At 49.7% G+C, this 18,158-nt stretch overlaps 1 protein-coding gene across 3 annotated transcripts in view; it reads right to left on the reverse strand.

The window, feature by feature from the left end:
• CDH26 (cadherin 26) overlaps positions 1 to 13,250 on the reverse strand; it is a 35,722-nt gene extending 22,472 nt beyond the window's left edge. For all 3 annotated transcript variants that reach the window (XM_070419678.1, XM_070419676.1, XM_070419677.1), the window contains exons 1-4: positions 13,090 to 13,250; positions 7,968 to 8,024; positions 6,650 to 6,754; positions 4,430 to 4,591 (exon numbers count right to left, since the gene is read on the reverse strand). In XM_070419678.1, coding sequence (XP_070275779.1) covers positions 4,430 to 4,591; positions 6,650 to 6,754; positions 7,968 to 8,024; positions 13,090 to 13,155 — 390 coding nt within the window. In that variant the 5' untranslated portion in view covers positions 13,156 to 13,250. The remainder of the gene's footprint in view (positions 1 to 4,429; positions 4,592 to 6,649; positions 6,755 to 7,967; positions 8,025 to 13,089) is intronic.
• Between the last annotated feature and the right edge of the window lie 4,908 nt (positions 13,251 to 18,158).

An 18,158-nucleotide genomic window follows, 5' to 3' on the forward strand; every position in this document is an offset into this window, starting at 1 on the left:
GTCCATAGGTTATGCATATATACATATGAGTTATTTGGTGGATCTTTTCCCACCACCTATCCCCACTTCCCTCTGAGATTCTTCAGTCTGTTCCATGTTTCCATGCTTCTGGTTCTATTTTATCCATCCATTTATTTTGTTCATTAGATTCCTTGTTCATTTATTTTAATTTTTAGATTCAATTGTGGATACGTATTTATTGCCTTTTTCTTTTTTTCTTCTTCTGCTTAAAGAAGACCCTTTAACATTTCTTGTAATACTGGTTTGGTGGTGATGAACTCCTTTAGCTTTTTCTTGTCTGTGAAGCTCTTTATCTGACCTTCAAATCTAAATGTTAGCTTCTCTGGGTAGAATAATCTTGCTTGCTTTTCTCATCACTTTGAATATTTCTTGCCACTCCCTTCTGACCTGCAAAGTTCCTGCTGAGAAATCAACTGACAGTCATATGGGTGCTCCCTTATAGGTAACCTTTGTCATTTTAATTATGATGTGTCTTGGTGTGGACCTCTTTTGGTTCCTGTTGTTTGAGACTCTCTGAGCTTCCTGGACTTGTATGTCTATTTCTTTCACCAGGAAAGGGAAGCTTTCTGTCATTTTTTTTTTCAAATAGGTTTTAAACTTCTTGCTCCCTCTCTTCTCCTTCCAGCACCTCTGTGATGGGAATGTTGGTACGCTTGAAGTCCCCCACTGTCTTAATTTTCTTTCTTTTTTTTAATTCTTTTTTATTTTTGCTGTTCTGATTAGGTGTTTTTTGCTTCCTCATATTCCAAATCGCTGATATGATTCTTGGCATCCTCTACTCTACTATTGATTCCTTGTAAATTATTCTTCATTTCAGTTAGTGTATGCTTCCTTTCTGACTGGTCCTTCTTTATTCATTGATGTTCTAAATTCCTTGCAGATGTCACTAAGTTCCTTGATCATCCTCATAACTGTTTTGAACTCTATATTGGTAGTTTGCTTGCTTCCTTTTCATTTAGTTTTTTCTGCAGATTTCTTCTGTTCTTTCATTTGTGACGTTTCTTTGTCTCTGCATTTTGGCCATTTCACTGTGTTTGTTTCTATGTATTAGGTAGAGCTGCTATGTCTCCTGGAATTGATAGAGTGGCCTTATGTAGTAGGTGTCCTGTAGGGCCCAGTGGCTCAGCTCCCCAGTCACCTGAGCTGGGCACTCTAAGGGCACCCCTGTGTGGCCTGTTATAGTTGAGCCTTGCTTGCTGTTGGCATCACTTGGAAGGATTGACCCCCAGGCCAATCAGATATGTGGACAACCTGTGAGTACAGCTTAGCTGCTATGAAGGAGTCGTCCCTGTGGTGCAGGACTTGCTTCAGTGGGGCTTTGGTGCTCACAGAGTCTGGCCCTTGAGTGTGTCACTCCTAGATGTGGCAGGGTTGTAATATGGCATGGTCTAAAGCTGATCACCAGGTCCCCTGGCTCTGATGCCCCCCAGGAGTTGCAAAGTCAGCTACTTCCTGTGCCCTGCCTGGGGCCACCCAGCACAAGCTACAGAGTGATCTGCAGATGGCTGCTATTTGTGTTGGGCTTGGCAGTGCCCAGGAGAGGCCAAACTGTGGACCAAGGCAGGCTGCTGCTAGTGCTGGGCCTGGGGCCTTCTCTTGAGAGGTACAGGGCATTCTGAGGCCAGCTGCTGCTTGTTTGAGAGATTTTAGAAAAGTCTGAAGCCTGAGCCCAGATAGGCTATTCATATGGAAAGACCACTGCACACAGCTTGAGTGGGGCTGCAAATTGGGTGGTGCAGGGCTTCAGGAAGTTACCAGGGTGGGGAACACACTGTGGGCCAGGTTGATGGAAACTTAGACATGGTGCCCACCAGTCAGCACTGTGGTGTGGGAGGTCTCAGCATAGGAACAGTGACCTCTGCCAGTATTTTTGTCTGGGAGAAAGCTGCCTCTTAGTTCTTTGCTCTTATGCCAGACAATTTAGTTCCTCCCCATATATCCCTGGTTCCTTTCAAGCTGCTGGAGCTCAGAGGGAGTGAGTCCAAGTAAGTCTCTGTGCTGGCCCTTTAAGAGGAACAATTGGGACTTCAGTAGCCTCTGTGTCACTCAGCCACAATTCCCACCTGAAGTTACAGGAACTTCTCTTCCCAGCACTGAATCCCTGGGCGGAAGGGCCTGGTATGGGGCTGGGGCCCCGTGCTCCTCACGTAAACCTTTGCAGACAAGATATCCCTCCCAATTAAGAAAACAACATAGGTGGGTGTTGGGCCAGGCTGTTCTGCACCTCTATCCTTCCTACCAGTCTCATTATGCTTTCTTCTTTAATTCTCTAGTTGTAGGATTTCCGTTAAGCCAAATTTCAGGCGGTTCTGGATGATGGTTGTTCTGTGCTTTAGTTGTAATTTTTATGTGGTTGTGGGAATGTGTGAGTACTGCGTTTATGGACGCTGCCACCTTGACCGGAAGTCTCTCAGCTGTCCCACTTCTGAAAGTTAGCATCTTCCTTGTCAGCCATGTCACATCTTCTAACCCCAGTGTGTTCATGTCCTATGACTGCTGGAACAACGGACTACAAACTGCGTGGCTTACAACAAAAACTCAATCTTTCACAGAACCGAACTGAGGTGTGGGCAGGGCTGGTCCCTGCTGGAGGCTCTGAGGAAGAATCTGTCTCCCGGTTTGTGGTGGTTGCCAGCAGTCCTTGGTCTACAGATGCATCACTGCAGTCTCTGTGCCAAGCTCTACATGGCCTTTCCCCGTGTCGTTCTCTGAGTCCAAATCTCCCTCCTCTCATGAGGATGCCAGTCACTGGGTTAGGACCCACACACAACAGTAACCCAGAATGACCTCGCCTTTATTTGTTTATATCTATGAAGAATCTATATCTAAGTAAGCTAACATTTACAGTACCAGGGGTCAGGACCTGAACCCATCTTTTTGGAAGACACAGTTCAACCCACAACACCCTGGAAGGCAGAGCCTACATTTTTCTGTGTGCATTTATTCATCCAACATGATTAATTGAGGACCTACTATGTACAGGGCCCTCTTCTTGATGCTGGGGTCATGGCAATGAACAAGACAGGGTCTCACCACTCTTAGAACCTACATTCTAATGGAGATTGACCTTCAAAAGGCACTCAAACACAGAAGTACACATTCATGGAATGCAGAGAAATGGGGAGAAAAACCAGAGTAATGTGACAGAGAGCTATGGGGGGGGGGGGGGGGGCGGGGCACACCTCAGAGATCCCACCTGTATCTTCCTTCCTGCAGGTTTGCAGTCAAATAAGAGGACTGACTAGCCAACTGTTGCAGACATCCCTGTGAAAGGACACCTGTGAGCAGTGCTTTGGGGATGGGTAAATGGGTTTGATGAAGCCGGGAAGGTGCAAGCACAGGGCCTGGAAATCTCGATGGGAAGAACCATGGGGATGTCTTTCGTGTCCCCACATTTTCCCTTTCTGACATAAATGGTGCCTGGGACCCATCTACGACATGTCAAGCTTTTCCATCTGGACCTCAAGTTTCAGAAAACAACCCTTAAGACTTCACTGAAGATGTTAAAAGCAAACAACACCCAGAAAAGAAAAACCACAGGCACTAAATGTTTGCTCTGCCCTTGCACAGGTCATTGTGATTGTCATGTTCTAGGTCCTCCGTCCTCAGCGACACATCTCCTGGAGAGAGCCTACTGGCCCAGCATCTGCATTTAACCAGCCCCCTGGGTGATCTGCACTCATTAAAGACCAGAACGCACCATCCCAAGGTCCCCCATGACCTCTGTTTTCCTTCTCTTACCAGACTCTGCAGGTTCTGTGGATGGGACAGGGTTTATGTGGATGGGACAGGGTTTGTATGGAGTCGTCCTTGCATGTCTTTCAGAATTTGGGGATACTTTCTGCCTCTTTATAAGTTAGAGATGCAGAACCTGTCAGTGAGTTAAGGGAATATATTTTCTTATGTATATAAAAATGTTGAGGTCACTGAACAAAAGCTACTTACATCCCTTCTCTCTGATGTTAACACCTTCCCACCCCGAAGGAGTTAACATATAGCCGGTCAGGTAGAGGACCTGGATTCCCACTAAGAAACTGTCGCCGGGTGTGCAGCTGCTCACTCATCAGTTATTAGACAACCCAGGGGTCTGTCTATACCTCTCTCCATAGATTTCAACTGTGACTCTTCAGAGGATAAATTTGCTCATTTAATGCTGTGAAATCCTGATCTGTTGGGATACTAGTCAGTAAAAGGCAGAAGGATAGCAGTTCACATAGACACAGAAATCATTACAAAGCCAATGTCCAGACTAAAGATTACAACATTCACCTCTGGGTCCCATGCACACTTTTAAAGCTCTCCGAGATGCATAATAACACATCCACCTCCCATAACCTGACACACAGCCAGATAATGCTACCACGTACACAATTCCAGCCAGAGATTTACAGTATCGAATTCTAGGTACCGTAAAAGATGGCGTCGTCTCTCGGTCAACAGGGCGGTGAACATAGACTTTTCCATTCTCATGATCTTCTATAGAAAACAAGCCAATCTCCGGATATCTATCCACACCTGGTCCCCTGATTAAATACATCAGTGCCATGTTAACTGACATATTGTTGAAAAGCTGGAAGGAGGAAAAATTAAGAAAAACAGAATGAGCATAAACCACTTTGCATGTGATTTACCAAGGCCGAGACTCAGAGGCATCAGTGAAGAACCATACCCAGCAAGAGTGCGTGGGAGGGCTTGTCCTAAAGAAATAAGCGGGTCAGCAAAGGTGCAGGAACAAGGAACAAGTTGACTGTTAATAGTGAGAAGTCACAAGCAACATCAATGTGCAACCACATGGAAAGAATCCTGTGGCCTGGACGTCCATGCTCCTCCCCAGAAATGGGCGAGGCCCAGAGTTAGGCAGAAGCTGCATGCGGAAGAGCAAGCAGAGTGTGACCCATTCTGCTAACACAGATTCCCGTGGTGAAATTGTAGGGAAGTATCTGAAAGCATGCATACCCGTTTGTGAATTTCGGTTGTCCGACCAGGGAAAGACAAGTAATAGCCACACAGCTGACATTTAGGAGAGCTCAGAGTGAGCCTGCGCACTGTATGCCTCACTCGTCCTGACCTACTGTAGAACAGCCCTTAACAGAAGCAGGTCATTGATGAGGAAGCAACGAGGGTCCCTAATAGAGGGAGTGCGTGGTACATCTGGAACATGTGCTCCAACCCCTGGGAGTCTACACTTTTAACCACTGGGCCTTGAAAACTCCCTGTAGGCCTTGAAAACGTCCTGTAGGTTTTTTATAGTAGGCATATGCTGTTTTTATAAACATTGTGAAAATGAGTTATTCTTAATTATTTTCTAGGAATCAGGCACAGTGGACTCGAGCACTCTGTGTAACTCAGAAGCCCATCATGGCCAGGAAGGTGGTGAAATGCACAGCCCGGGCCATGTGTAAGAATTCTGGCGTTCTGACAGCACCGGATGTCTTCTTTGGTGCCTCAGTTGATCCTCAACCTCAGAGTGAGGGAGACAGTAGGGAGTGGTGGGGACTGTGGCATTCTGAGTACCTCAAACCCCATCTAATTGTTGCCATGTGAGAATGGCTCCATGTGGTCAGGTTTTACAATTTTTAAAAAGCTTCTAGAAGACATAACTTTTAATACAGTCTCCCTATTTTTTCTAATGTTTTTATTGTGCTAAAATAACAACATAAATTTACTCTCTTAACTGTTTTTCAGTGCGCAGTTCAGTGATGTTAAGTACATTCGTGTCATTGTGCTGCCGTCAGCACCATCATCTCCAGAACATTTTCATCTTGCAAAAGTGACTGTCCCAATTAAACACTCTCCCGTGACACCCTCCCACCACCCCTGGCACCCACAGTTCTACTTTCCTTTTTTATTTTAATCTCACTTTTACCCACACCCCTCCCCCCCAGCTTCTGGTAACCACAATCTCCTTATTTTTAAACTAGTGGCCTGGTGCATGAAATTCATGAACACTAAAAGGGAATTAATTAGAGAAAATACTTTAATATTGCTATTTGCCCTTTCTTTATAATAGAAGTGTCAGAGATGAAAGAAAATTAGTAAAATGTATATAAAAATCTCCCTCCTGTCAGACTGGGGTGCACTGTGGGACCCAGAGTCAAGTCCCCGCCCACCCACATGCATCTCAAAGTCTCATGAGACCCAGACCCAGCCGGCCCCACCCCTATCAAGCCCCACAGGGCGGGGGCACAGCCTCAGGTCCCCCGGCCTGGCACCCTGGCAGGGGGCATGGTCTCAGGTTCCCTGGCCAGACCTCAGGTCCCCTGGCCCCAGCACAAGGGCGCAAGGGTGCAACAACCATTTGCATATTAGCTCTCTATTATATAGGATAATGAATTTTTTAAAAAGACTCCACATGGGTTAAATAAATCAGGCCTGCAGACTGGAATTAACCAGCCCATTGACATATGTGACTCCGACTTTCTTGGCGACACTCCCGTGGAGAAGTCACCACTCAGGCAGAGGCAGACATGGGGACCACAGTCCAGGGTCTCTCTGAGCACCACCACCGCGCCCCCCCCCACCCCCCCGCCTCACGGCCACCTGGCTGCCAGGACGTCATCCTCCTGCCCAGGGCCCTGCTGACTGGGGGCCAATGTGGCCTTTCCCAGAGGAGGAGCAGCTGCCTTACCTCTCCAACTAATTTGGGAAAGGGTCCAGTGTCTTCCTCCTGCAGCTCCAAGGTGGTGACAACCCATCTCCTCTTGTATCGCCGTAGAGGCCGGTGGCTCTCCGCCTGGAGATGCAGTGACAGTGCTTAGGAGCAAGGCAGTGATGCGGGCAGGCGCTGGCTGGCCCTTTCCACATCCTTCCTCATCCTCACAACAGCTTCTGATGCTTAGAAATGAAACACACCTGTTCTCTTACCAACCTCGGAGTCCTTCAAAACTGCGAGGCACGGCCACCAGTGACTCCCAGGTCCATGAGGTCATTTTAGGGGCCACAGAGACAGAGCCTGGGAGACCACTGCCTATTGTGTGCCTACACCTGGTCTGTGGCAGACATGCAAACAGAATGAGCGGGAACGTTGCTCCCGCTCTGTCTGAAATCACTGAGGCGGAAGCCTCCTTCCAGAGCTGATGGGTCTTCACCATCTCTCTCTCTTCTGATCCCCCTGGTAACCCGGAGAGAGCAAGACGTAGGTGCAGCATTAGGGTCAGAGACTTCTCAGGCAAGAGAATACAGGTAGAACTTAACACCGTGGTTTTGTTTGTATTACCTATATATTTTACAGTTACTGTCTACTTATGACACATGAACCTAGTTTATTGCCATATTAATTTTTATCCAGAAAAATGTACTTTTTAAAAATCCTCACTCAAGGATATTTTTCCATTGCTTTTGGAGTGGAAGGGTAGCGGGAGTGAGAGGGAGAGAGAAACATTGATGTGGGAGAGGCACATAAATTGGTTGCTTCCCAATGTGCCCCTGCGAGGCCAGGGATCCAGCTTGCAACCGAGGTACGTGCGTGCCCTTGACCAGGAATCAAACCTAGGCCAAATACTCTAATCACTGTGTAAAATTGTCCAGGGCCAGAAAAATGTACTTTAAAAAAAAAAGACCTCATTAGAAAGTGAGTTGATCAAGAGAACAAGAGGAGGGACATGATCCTGAGGTGGCCTGAGCATCGGGGTGAGCGCCTGTCTGTAGCCCTGGGTGCCATCCCCATGCTGGGAACATTCAGTCCCCTCTGTGTACATTCCACAGAGAAGATGGCGTGGATCGCCTCTACTGATCTCTGATGCTCACAGCTTGCTCATATTCTAATTAGACATCAAGGCCCCATCTGAGACCCTTTGGCAGTCCCTCTGATTCCAAAAGCCCACACCGAGTTACAAACTCATTTCTGCCAACCAAACAGCACGTGGGCACCAGCAGCGCAAACTGCGCCACCTCCCAGCCCAGGGGAGCCTGTTGGGGTCGGTAACGGCGCTGACTTCCAGGCCCACCTGCGTTTGCTTAGCCAGGTCCTCGGTTTCTTGTCGGAGGCTGTTGATGAGGCTGACCTTAGAAATGAAAATGACATTGATTAGTAGGGAACATACTTATCAGAATCAGGTAGAAAGGCTAATCATGAAGAATTGGGTAGGGAAGAACTTCTTTTAGTTGATAAATATAATTTCTTGCTCATGACATCTCAATTTATAATTACCACCTTCCTTATGTAATTACAGAAGAACTGACCAAAGACTTCTGCCCTCCTGTCACCAATGCTGGGGACATGTACAGCCATGAAATGAACAAAGGGGCCACATTGTGTGCTGAGGCCGGGCAGGCGCACTGACATGTGCACGTGTGCAATACACCAAGCGTTAATGGGCGGTGGGATTCCCGGGGGCTTCTTTCTGGGTTTTTTCCCCCTTTTTTCCCCTTCTTTTTGGATTTTATCTTACAATCGATAATAATAAAAGCAGAATATGCTAATTAGACTGGACGACCTTCCAGACAAAGCTGGGGCTGCAAGGGAAGCCTGGGTCCCAGGTGCCAGAGGGAAACTGGTGCCGGCAGCCTGGGGAAAATAAGGCCTGCTCTTGCACAAATTTCATGCATTGGGCCTCTAGTCCTATCTAATAAAGAGGCAATATGCTAATTGACCTTCACACCATTGCAAAGACAGCAGTGCCCACAGCCAATAAGGAAGGAATATACTAATTGATTGCCCCACCCTCAAAGATGGCGGCACCCACAGCCAATAAGGAGGGAATATGCTAATTGACTGCCCTGCCCTCAAAGATGGCAGCGCCCACAGCCACAAGATGGCGGTGCCCAGTCCCCTGAGCCCTGTCAGGGTGGCAGGCACATGGCAAGGCCAGGCCCACCCCCAGGCAGACCTGGCTGCTCCTCGGGCCTGCCTCCGGAGTCCCCCAGTCCCTTCAGCCCCCCAGCCGCCCAGGGCCGCCCGAGGCTCAGGTAACCAGGGCTGGCCGAGACTCAGGTAACCAGGGCCAGCCGAGGCTTGCACTGCTGGCAGTGGCAGTAGCAGGGGTGTGATGGGGTGTCGCCTTCCCCTGATCGCTGGGTCGCCTCCCGCCCCTGAGGGCTCCCAGACTGTGAGAGGGGGCAGGCCGGGCTGAGGGACCCCCCTCCAGTGCATGAATTTTCATGCACCAGGCCTCTAGTAATCAATAAAATAATAGAACTTGGTACTTTATGTTTACATAATGATTTACATTGAGAATTATGTATTATCCATCCCCTCAAGAAAAACACATGTATACAGTAAAACTGTTGAAATGAAAGACATCTCTGCAGTGTCTGTCAAAACCAACACTAAACGTATGTGTGCATATATGTGTGAGTGTGTATGCATGTGGGTGTATGTCCATGTGTGAGTGTGTGTGCAGGCATGTGCATATGTATGCATGTGTGCACATTATATGTGTGTATGTATAATCATGTGTGTGTGCATGTGTGTGCTGACACCTCTGGTTCCAGGTCATCCATTTTCACGGCTGTACAGCAGTCCCCTAGTGAACATGGGGCGAGTTGTTTATCTGTTCTCCTGGACATTTAGGTTATTTCCAGTTGTTGTTGTTACCAAAAACAGCCGTGGCGATAAACATCCACATCCTCTGGAGCAGCCGTTTCCAAAGGATCGCCCACCGGCTGTCTTATCAGAGGCCTCAGGCCAACCACACAGAACGATGCTGGGTGCTTGTGGGCTGTACTGCGTGATGTTGGCACTGAGGGCACAAGGACGTGCCTGTGGAAACCGCTGGAGCCTCAGCCCCAGGGAAGGCAAAGGCCCCAGCCTCCGCTAGCTGTCGTGAATCCTCCATCCCCATGCACGGCAGGAAAGAGACAGACAGATGGAAAAGAATTCCAGTGCCGTTGAGGAATAAAGCCATTGGTGCATTCACTTAATTATTGCAATCACTAGAGAAACAATGGAGCTGGGAAAATTATAACTTATTGCATTGCAGTCTGGAGTGGACATCTTATAAGCACCCCGTGGCAGGTGAGAAGTTTGCACGAAGCAGGACTCTTCCCGTGAGCGTGGGCTGCGTCGGGGGGCAGCCCAGGGTGATGGTTAGTGTGGCTGTCGAGGCCACTGTGTCTGTGGAGTAGCAGCTTACTTGACAGAATGAGGGGCTGTGGCTGTTCAGGTGGGTGTCTGGTAGGCAGGGAGCAGACTGAGCCCGTCACTAAAGAAAAACAATGGGCAGTATCATGTTGCTAATAATAAAATGTAAGCTTTCAAGGAAAAAATAGGATTTTGGAGAACATGTGTCTGCTACTATGAACTTGACAGCTCGCCCCATACTTAACAGTGTTTCTGATATATCCATGGAGACATTAATAAATGTGATTTTTAATTGATTTGAGGCAGAGAGAGGAAGGGAGAGAGAGAGAAACATCGCTTTGTTGTTCCACTTATTTATGCACTCACTGGTTGCATCTTGTGTGTGCCCTGACCAGGGATCGAACCCACAACCTTGGCATATTGGGATGACACTCTAACCAACTGAGCTACCTGGCCAGGGCAGCGAGTGATTTTGTTAACCTTGTGGAATGTATTATGTCCACCTTTGGAAGATCTGCCTGATTCAGTAGCCAAGAGTTTCCTAGTGATGGACACATCATGTTCCAAAACCCTGCCAGAGCAGTCATCCAGAGTTAAGAGGCCACTGGTGTCACTGTCACAGTCAGTGCATTCAGATGCATTCGTGTCCCATTGCAGCGAGGGGGAAGAAACCGCTGTCGCTGGCCCGTGCGGCTCAGTGGGCTGGGCATCATCCTGTGCACCTGCAGGTCATGGTTTGATTCCTGGTCAGGGCACCTGCCTGGGGTTGGGTTGCAGGCTCAATCCCCAGGCAGGGGCATGCAGGAGGCAGCCGATTGATGTTTCTCTTTCAACAATGTTTCTCTCTCCCTCTCTCTTCCTTCTTCTCTCTCTAAAGATCAATTGTAAAAAAACTAAAAACAAAACAAAAAACCACAAAACTTGTCAAGTTCAAGGCTATTAAATGCTCTTCCCTTTGCAGGTACATATCTGAGTGAGCCAGGACTTCTTCACGTGCTCTCACCAGCCACATTTCCCGAGGCCAAATGCAGAGTCAGGAGAGCCCGTCATCTGCTCCTAAGCCAGACATTCAAGAGATTTGCAAAAATAGGAAACAGGGCCACTACTCAAACTAGATGGAATTTTTTAAAATAGGGCTATGTTTCATAAAATATGTGCTTTATATTGACATGTAATCGGCTTACTTTATATATATATATATATATATATATAGAGAGAGAGAGAGAGAGAGAGAGAGAGAAGTGTGTTTACGATTCCCCGGTGAGGACTGGCCGCACAAGCAGAAGACCTCGGTTTTGTTCTCAGGAGCCTCCTGAGTGCAATGCAGACCTGACCGGGAGCCACAGCTGCGGCCCTCGCTTCCTGCCGGAGCGACAGGGCCAGGGTGTGGGGCTTCCAGGGAAAATGGTTGTAGACGCGCAGCTCTCTGCTGAGTGGGTCCCAGTTCCCAATGTGGAGATCAGAGGGGGCAGTGCAAAGCAATGGTGCCTAGCGCAGTTTTGGCAAGAGCACTCACAACTCGCATGGCAAAAAGCGGCCAAGAGAATTCTCCCAAGGCCACGCAGCTTATGCCAAACAAGGCAGCCCTTTCAAGTCCAGTTCCACTGGAGGGTGAGTGCCAGAGAGGGGCTTTTCCCATTTCGTTTACAGTCACATCCCAGTGCTTCCAGAGCAAGTATACAATAAGTAGTTGTGGCACAGAGACGGGATAAATGTCGCCAGCCGTGCCCCTGTGGCTAGGAAAACAGAGATGGAGACATACGGCACTGCACGGCTGAGCCAGCACTGGGCCCCGCCCTTCTGTGCTGTGCGTTTCCTCATTCACTCCCACAGCCTCAGGTCCGGCAAATTCTGATAACATCTCCCTTTTCAAGGTGAAGAAGATGAGGCTGAACAAGGTTACATTCAAACCCTCGCTGATGCCCGGGCCACACCCCCATATCAGCTCTTACTGGGGATGGCACTGGGAGTTTTACAGCTCCCTGGAAGAGTCCAATCTAGGCCAAGGTGAAGACCAAGGTCAAGTAATTAACCCAGTTCTGCAGCCAGTCGTGGATGAGCCAGGTAAGGACGGGGAGCAACCCCGTCCAGCCCCACAATCTTTGCCCCCGATGACTGCGTGGCTGCCTGCCCTCCATCGGTGTCTTAAGGGAGAACTCAACAGCAGCAGCCTGGTCACTCTTCCTCCCTCTACAGAAAGCAGAGTAAGCAAGTCACCCCCCAGCAGGCCTGCGCAGCGCTAACCCACCCACTAGGTACAAATGGAACAGCCTGCTTGCCTGATATTCATCACACCATTAGTATTGCACCATTTGTATTTATTTTCATTTGAGCAGTGGTAATGGGGGGGTGGGGGGGCGGTTACCTCCACTCCCCGCCGTTTGCTCAAATTGTCACACTCAAACAAGAGACAACAGGCCCAGAATGGAGTCATCTGTGCTCAGTCCTACATCACCAAACGAAGGCTCAATACCGTAACACCTGCAACACTTACTTACAGCCTCTCCCAGGAGTGGACCCTCACACGCTGATCCGAACCCTGAGGCCGGCTGCCTGCCAGCCCCCAGCCCCTAGAGGAAGGAGCCTTGCCTCAGTCAGCCCTTTGCCAGCATAACTCCCCTACCACTCCTCTGCCTGTAACAGTCCTTCTTTCTGCTCAGCTCCCCGGAGCTCCTGGGAGACGGGTGCTGCCAGTCCAGGAATTGCTCCATAAGACCACTAAGACCTTTAAAATGTGCCCATTTGACTTTTGTTCTTTAATAACCTACACAGTTGAGATGGTCGCCGTCTGGAGTAAAGCATGAACAGAAGCATCGTTGGAAAACTTTTGTGTTGATATAAACGTAAATAAAGTGATATAAACGTAAATAAACCCAGTTTTGAATGGAGCCCCCTTAGCCTGGCCCACCATCCTTCAAACAGATCATGACCTGAGCCCGGCTAGATCTCTGCAGCCCGCTCCTGCCCGCCTCGCCAGCTCACACCCAGGCTGGTCCCTGACCCAGCACAGAGATCCTAGCAGGCGCCTGCGGGTCCCAGCCACTCACCTGTAGCAGCAGCAGCGACAGCAGCAACTGGAGGAGCAGCAGGAAGGTAGGGGCCCTGGAACTCATGGCAGCAGGGGATGCCGAGATGCCCGAGCCTGAGCCTGCTGGTGGTAGCAAGTCCTCCTGGGCTGTGGTCTCACCCAGCCAGGTACGGTCCTCCCAGTAGGGCCGTCTCCCCAGTCACTGGGTCACTTGGTCCCAGACACTCCCTCATCTCAGGCATCTCAGCCCTCCCCTCCTGGTCCCTGGCCACTCTTGTTGTATCAGGGTGGGGCTGGCTGAGCCTTGACCTCACAAGCAACTAGCAGATTTCCTAGGAAGGGTGTGGAGGAGAAAGAATTGCCATGGCCACATGCCACAGGCCAACACTGCCCCGGACTCGGTCAGAGAAACCGAAACCTGGGAACGTGGGGCATTTGTTTCTTTGTTAGTATTAAGTTTCCTAGTCAATGCCCCACAATAGACCTCTTTCTTGTAGCGGGATATTTTAAAGACTAATTACTATAGCCCCTCTCCTTTGTAACAAAAGAACTAGAAAAAAACTTCAAGAAAGAATAACTTTATTTAGAAGAGAAGAAAAAAGAGAAAGGACAAGAGAGGGAAAGAAAGAAAGAAAGAGAGAGAGAGAGAGAGGGAGAGAGAGAGAAAGAAATATTTTTCTTTCCTGAAGCACTAACCAGCTTCATCCTAACCATGTCTCAGGACTCTGAGGTTTACATGCATTTTCTACCAAAATCTTTTTTAAGCTTAGAGGGATCTGCCTTTCGGAGTTTGGTATTAAAGACTGAGGGAGGAGAGATGGGAGAGAGACTCCCCGTGGGAGGGTGAGCCCTTGCGTCTTGCATGGGATTCTGGAAAACAGGAGAGTCGGGAATTCTACTGCATCGCTACTTAAGATTGCAGTGGCCAAGCTTGGAAGAAAATCTGAGGTCCATTCACCCTGATTCTCTGAGCATGTCACCCTGTTATCACCTGGCCTCATTTGAAATAGCAAACAGTTATTGAGCAGGTGAAACAGGAGGTAAATTCTCCTACTGTACATCCTTACCTCTGTGAGGTGCTGCCAAACACTGCAATTTGAATAGTTTATTATCTTAGTCCAAATTAATGGCTTATTATTGAAAAGAGTAACCAATGCCATTTTAGGATCTGTGAATATTTCCTATGCATAAAGAGAAACAGACGAATAATTACTGAATTTATGACTTTCTGCTTATTTTAAAAGTGTATATTTTTATTCCATGGTAGTTTATTAGAAAACTTGATTGAGAGTCACCGATGCAGAATGTATAGATCAGGCAAGCTAAGCCATGTTGAATGTTTATGGGGGAATACAATGATGAGGATGGTAATACTGAGAAAGAGAGACTGTGTGTTAACTCTGGAGATGGGGGCACTGGGGAATGCTAGTGAAGGGTTCCACTTGTACATTTGCTATAAGTGGAAAGAAATTGGTATATTAAATACAACCAAGCCCGGCCGGTGTTGCTCAGTGGTTAAGTGTCAACCTATGAACCAGAAGGTCAGGGTTCGATTCCCAGTCAGGGTACATGCCTGGGTTTCATGTTCAATCCCCAGTGTGGGGCATGCAGGAGGCAGCCAATCAATGATTCTCTCATATCATGTTACTATCTCTCTCTCCCTCCCCCTTCCTCTCTGAACAAATAAACATTTTTTAAATAATAATTTTTAAAAACCACCAAATCGCCCTGACCTGTTTTTCTCAGTTGTTAAAGCGTCGGCCCACAGACTGAAGGGTCCCGGGTTTGATTCTGGTCAAGGGCAATTACCTTGGTTGCAGGCTCCATCCCCAGCCCAGGTCGGGCATGTGCAGGAGGCAGCCAATCAATGTGTCTCTCTCACATCGATGTTTCTCTCTGTGTGTCTCTCCCTCTCTCTTCCACTCTCTCTAAAGATCAATGGGAAAAGATCCTCGGGTGAGGATTAACAAGAAAAATAACAAACAAAAAAACCCACCAAATTTTCAACATCCTCAAACAGTTAAAAATAACTGAGCAAGAAGCAGTTTCCCACAAGTATCCCTCTCATTTGGACTGTGACCCCCTGCAGGTGACTCTGGCTTCCCCCGCCCCACGTCTCAGGTGAGAGTGAGCTGGGAGGAGGCCAGGGTTCCCTTTCTGCCAGGAACCTGCGATTCCTATGAGGCTGCCTCTGGTCCGTCGGCAGAGGTGCAGTAATGCGCTGCGGCCACCAGGTGGCGGCGCGCGGCTCAGGGTGAGCCGATGGTGGAGACGCGCTGCTGGGAGACGCGACTCGCATTCTCAGGTTGGCTGGCGAGGGGTGCCCGGCCGACCGCAAGGTCTCTGTGTTTTTTATGATGGTAAACGTGTCGGGCTGAGGAAGGGTGAGTTCTGTCCTGAATATCCATGTTGACCAAGGTCCTCCCAAACAGCGGGGACTCGCTGACTTTATTTTTCACGGCTGTTAGTCAACACAACGGGAACAGGTTCATTTGCCATCTTTTCAGGGGAAAATGTTTCCTGGAAGGTAGGGGCCTTAGAATGAAGAAGCATTCAAGTCACGACAGCCTAAAAAGAAACACACCTGACTCCTCGGGACTCCCCCAAATATGGCAGCACGGATCCTGTACCCCAAACCTGCATGGAGCCCGATCCCAGCCTCCCTTCTCCCACCGCCACCTGGGGCAGGGCCTGGAGGGCAGGGGGCGCCACCTCCTGGGCAGCAAGGGCTGGGGTCCCGCTGCGCCCCCCCCCCCCCCCGACCCCGCCCGCACTGGGGACACATGGCAGCTTCCTTTCCCCGGGGGAGAGCCCTGCCACAGGACAGGAACCTCGAGGGAAGCCCTGGTAAGAACCGGCGCAGCGAGGCTTGCGGACCTGCCCGGCTGGGGGGCGGGAGGGGGGGCCCGCAGCGGGACCCCAGGCAGGATGACCCGGAAGAGCCCGTGGCGCCCTTCAGGCCTGGTGAGGAGACACCATTCTCATGGGTCTCAACTACACGTCAAAGAAGAAAACCGCGGCTTGCGCCTTCTTCTGCCTCGGAGGGCGCAGGGTGCTGCTGGGGGGTGGGGGGCGCTGGGGGGGGGGCGCTCTGGGGAGCGCTGCGGGGGGGCTCTGGGGGGCGCTGCGGGGGGGCAGAGGGCACAGGTACTGCGGGTTCCACTTGTACATTTGCTATAAGTGGAAAGAAATTGGTATATTAAATACAACCAAGCCCGGCCGGTGTTGCTCAGTGGTTAAGTGTCAGGGTTCGATTCCCAGTCAGTCAGGGTACATGCCCGGGTTTCAGGTTCGCGGGGGGGGGGGGGCGGGACTGTGGGGGGGGGGGGTCGCTGCAGGGCGAGAAGTCCAGGTCCAAATTTGGGCTCCTGTGTCCCACGTGATGGCCTCAGTGGCAGCCTCAGTGGGAGCCCACAGAGTGGCCTGTTACAAGGGCATGCGCTTTCCTCTCTATTCTTCCTTCTTCCTTCCTTTCCTTCCTCCCTCCCTCCCTTCTTTCCTTCCTTCCTTCTCTTCCCTCCTTTCCCCTTCTTTCCTTCCTTCCTTCTCTTCCCTTCTCCTTCCTTCCTTTCCCCTTCCTTCCTTCCTTCCTTCCTTCTCTTCCCTTCTCCTTCCTTCCTTTCCCCTTCCTTCCTTCCTTCCTTCCTTCCTTCCTTCCTTCCTTCCTTCCTTCCTTCCTTCCTTCCTTCCTTCCTTCTCTTCCCTTCCCTCCCTTCTCCTGCCTGCCTTCCTGCCTTTCTGCCTTCCTTCTTCCTTCCTTGCTCCCCACCCTGGAAGAAGGGGGCCAGGGAGGGAGCAGGGGTGTCCTGGCGGCACAGCAGGAGTGGCTGGGCCCTCTCACCCTGATCTAGGATCAGGGACAGCGGCCCTGGGAGGAACTGGGAAGTGATTTAAATGGGGCTGACACTGGTAGTTTAACCGGGATGGTTTCCCTGCACAAGAAAAGGCCTGGAAACCGCCGATGGGGCAGCAGGTGGGAGTGCCTGGTGGAAACCCAAGTTAGGAAAATTACATGGCTCAGGTCACACCTCCCCTGGGTGGAGACCTTGCATGTATGTCTACTCAAAACCCATCTCCCAAATAACCTGAAGACAGGTTCCCGGTCTTCATAGTCACAAGGGTGAGGGGTCATTCTGAGAAATGAGCGAAGGAAGAGAACCCCGGGGAGGCGGTGCTGGCTACAGGAGGGAGGTGGTGGCCACCAGCGGCCCTGCCACACCAGGGAAGGCCCTGCGGGACCAGAGGCCAGTGGGTGGACAGACGGACAGACAGGCTGAGATAGCCAGCACGTGGATATTCACGATGCAATTTTTTCAACTTCTCTGCATGTTTGAAACATTTTATAACAAATGTTGGGGGAAATAAGAGAAGTGGACCTGACTCCATCAGTGAGAATGCAAGTCACGGCTGGCCGTGGTGCCCGGTGCCTGACATGTGTCAGAGCTGAAGGCTATTGACGCACGTGACAACTCAACGACTCCTCTCACCTCCAGGCTTCCTCTCAGTGCCTGAGACTTTCTGTCTCATTCTGACGCTCAGTGGTCACGTTGTTTGATCAGAAAGTGTGGTTCCTTATGGTTTAGCATTTTGAGTCAGCCACCAAGAGTCTGCCAGAGATTGTCCTATAAGAGATTTTCATTTTTTTTAAGATTTTTAATTTATTTTTAGAGCGAGAAGGCAGAGGGACAGAGAGAGAAAGAAACATCAAAACATCCATGTGAAAGCAGAACATTAACATCGATCGGCTGCCTTCTGCACGCTCCCCACCAGGGATCGAGCCGCAACCTGGGCAAGCGCTGACCGAGAATGGAACTGGCAACCCTGCAGTGCCAGGGCGACACCCAACCAAGGGAGCCACACCAGCCAGGGCAAGGCTGTAACCTCTTACCCCTATTAACTCAACTAATTGTTGTAAGTGAGCAATTAGAAGGGAATGCTGCCAAATATACCAGATCGGAGTGCTTTTCACTTTTTGTAGGTGTGGTATCAGGCTAATAATATTGATAATAGAATCACCAACCTCATTCTTCAGTCTTTCATGTATCTGAATGGTTTTGTGCTCAAGGGAAGGAGAGGGAAGATAAGGAG

The sequence above is a fragment of the Myotis yumanensis genome, unplaced genomic scaffold, assembly GCF_028538775.1.
Source record: "Myotis yumanensis isolate MYYU_CA2020_CCGP unplaced genomic scaffold, mMyoYum1.0.hap1 SCAF_7, whole genome shotgun sequence".
In the NCBI taxonomy this organism is placed as follows: domain Eukaryota; kingdom Metazoa; phylum Chordata; class Mammalia; order Chiroptera; family Vespertilionidae; genus Myotis; species Myotis yumanensis.